Source organism: Cyphomyrmex costatus, unplaced genomic scaffold (genome assembly GCF_001594065.2).
Source record: "Cyphomyrmex costatus isolate MS0001 unplaced genomic scaffold, Ccosl1.0 scaffold1583, whole genome shotgun sequence".
NCBI classification, from domain to species: Eukaryota; Metazoa; Arthropoda; class Insecta; order Hymenoptera; family Formicidae; genus Cyphomyrmex; species Cyphomyrmex costatus.
Genome location: NW_017275591.1, coordinates 1 through 2,202, shown reverse-complemented (window position 1 = coordinate 2,202; position 2,202 = coordinate 1). Strand labels below are relative to the sequence as shown.

General features: G+C 32.6%; 1 protein-coding gene across 1 annotated transcript; it reads left to right on the top strand.

Moving 5' to 3' along the window:
* Window positions 1–899: 899 nt before the first annotated feature.
* LOC108771239 (NADH dehydrogenase [ubiquinone] 1 alpha subcomplex subunit 6) lies at window positions 900–1,442 on the top strand (the record flags this gene model as incomplete). The annotated part of the gene is made up of 2 exons (XM_018536751.1): window positions 900–1,028; window positions 1,327–1,442. Coding segments are annotated over exons 1-2 (240 nt in total), but the record flags the coding sequence as incomplete, so codon positions are not given.
* Window positions 1,443–2,202: the final 760 nt, after the last annotated feature.

Below are 2,202 nucleotides of genomic sequence, written 5' to 3'. Positions count from 1 at the left end.
TATTTTCCGTGTCGCGGGAGCGCGGACTTGCTCGAATTCGCGAATCGATCGGGCGGGCGTAACAATATCATTATATTTACATTAAAATCTTATTTTTATTATTACAAGTATCGTAAATAATCCGATGTTATATTATTCCGCTTGTTCCGCTTTCGTTTTTCGCTCCAGGAGATACAGGATTTTAGAGGAAAGGAGAATTTTATAAAAGACAGCGGGATGGCTGTGATTCGTCGTACGTATTGATTCCGCAAGTCCGTTCCGTTAAAAATTTTTGCTCTATGAATGAGACGCCAGCTTTATTGAAACCGCTTAATTAAGGAAGGATGCCGTGAAAACATGCAGTAGTCATTCATAGATTCTATCATATCGGGATAAAGATGAGAAAGCGTATTCTCTCATCTTTCACAAAACGTACACCTACAAGCCGACGGCCGATGGCAGTGACTAGCAGTGACGGCAGTCGCGTTAACCGGGTCGATGGCATTGATATATATATATATATATGTGTGTGTGTGTGTGTGTGTGTGTGTGTATGTGTGTGTGTGTAGTTATTGCGTTATTCTCTTTTTTCATTATTCATTAGATATGTAAAACATATGGCTAGAACGCGCGGCAATAGACTGACGACGGCAAGCTCCTCGAACATTTCCGAGTTCTCACTTAGATTTTGCATGTTATCAATACATGCAATTACAAATTATATCTTCATATATCAAGAAAAGATAAATGTATACTTCCATTTTTAATCTGACAATAAAATATCGAGATTTTTGAAAAATAAGTAATCTACACAGACGATCGCTTTCGGCCGATGCACAAAAGCCGACGGCCGACGGCAGCGACGGCAGTCGGACAGCTAGACAACTGACTACCGAATCGACGGTATTAGGTAGACAGTATTGAAATGGCAAGTCGAGTTGCCAGTGTCGTTCGTCAAGTGAAACCAATTTTATCTTTAAATCGAGACGATGCACGTAGAAAAGTTCTTAAGTTGTACAAAGCATGGATCCGTCAAGTACCAATCTCAAGTTCGTAACTCTCGTTGTCATATGTTGCAAATTGCAAGCTTCTTCATTCATTACCTATATCCTAACCTACGTTCTATAATACGCGACCATTCATTTATTCTAATTGTTTAAATATCGTGTTCGTCTTACCTACACTTCATCTAATATGATACACTAAATCTTAACAATATACTCATTACTTAGTACGTTACTTTTCAATAATATAAAACAATTATTTTCAGTTAAATAAAACTATTGCAATTTTGTTAATTCATTTTTTGTGTTCTCAAACGAGTAATGATCACTTCTTTTTTTCTAGAGTTAGTTTATGATATTCCCAAAAATGAAGCGGCTTGTAAACAAAAGATACGTGAGGAGTTTAAGCGCCATGCTCATCTTACTGATTTACGGATTATAGACAAAGTTATTATAAGGGTAAGAATAAGAATCTATATAAATAAATACCAGCAACTAATATAACTTTAATTATCTACAAATAATCATGATACATGTAGTATATACATACTGTTGAAAGAATTTTATAGACTGTGTTCTGATATGTGCTCTTTTATTGAAAATTTATAATTTATTATGTATGTATATACTATATTTTGTCAGTACTGACAGTGTGTATGTTGGAATATATTGGCCATGATATATTTAAAATAAATGTTGCATATAATACACAAATAGTTTTGTATAATACAAAAAGTATATTATAAAAAGTCTATGGATAGCATTTATACTGATTTAATAATTAAAAAGTTTGCTTACAACATATTATGTAAACAATATCAAATCTTATTTGGATCATGAGAGTTTTTAAACTGAATACTGATGAGAATAAGCCATTTATGATCAAGCTGGATATTGGAAGCTTCTAATATAATTTTGTGTGAATTTATATACTACATATGTAGATCTTTAATTGTACGCCAAAATTTTTTCAGACTTACAACGTAAACTAAGCTACAGCAGTAATATCACAAGTTAAATTGACTGACAATCTAACAATTTTTTATGCTTATAGCATTTTGGATCTTAATAATATATTGCATGACATATTAAAATCTATGAATAGTTTATTAAAAGTCTATAAATAATTTAATTACATTGTGAAAAATATTACCTATAGCATCCAAGATCCAGCTTGACCATAAATGGCTTTTTCTCATCGGTATATAATATATAAAGT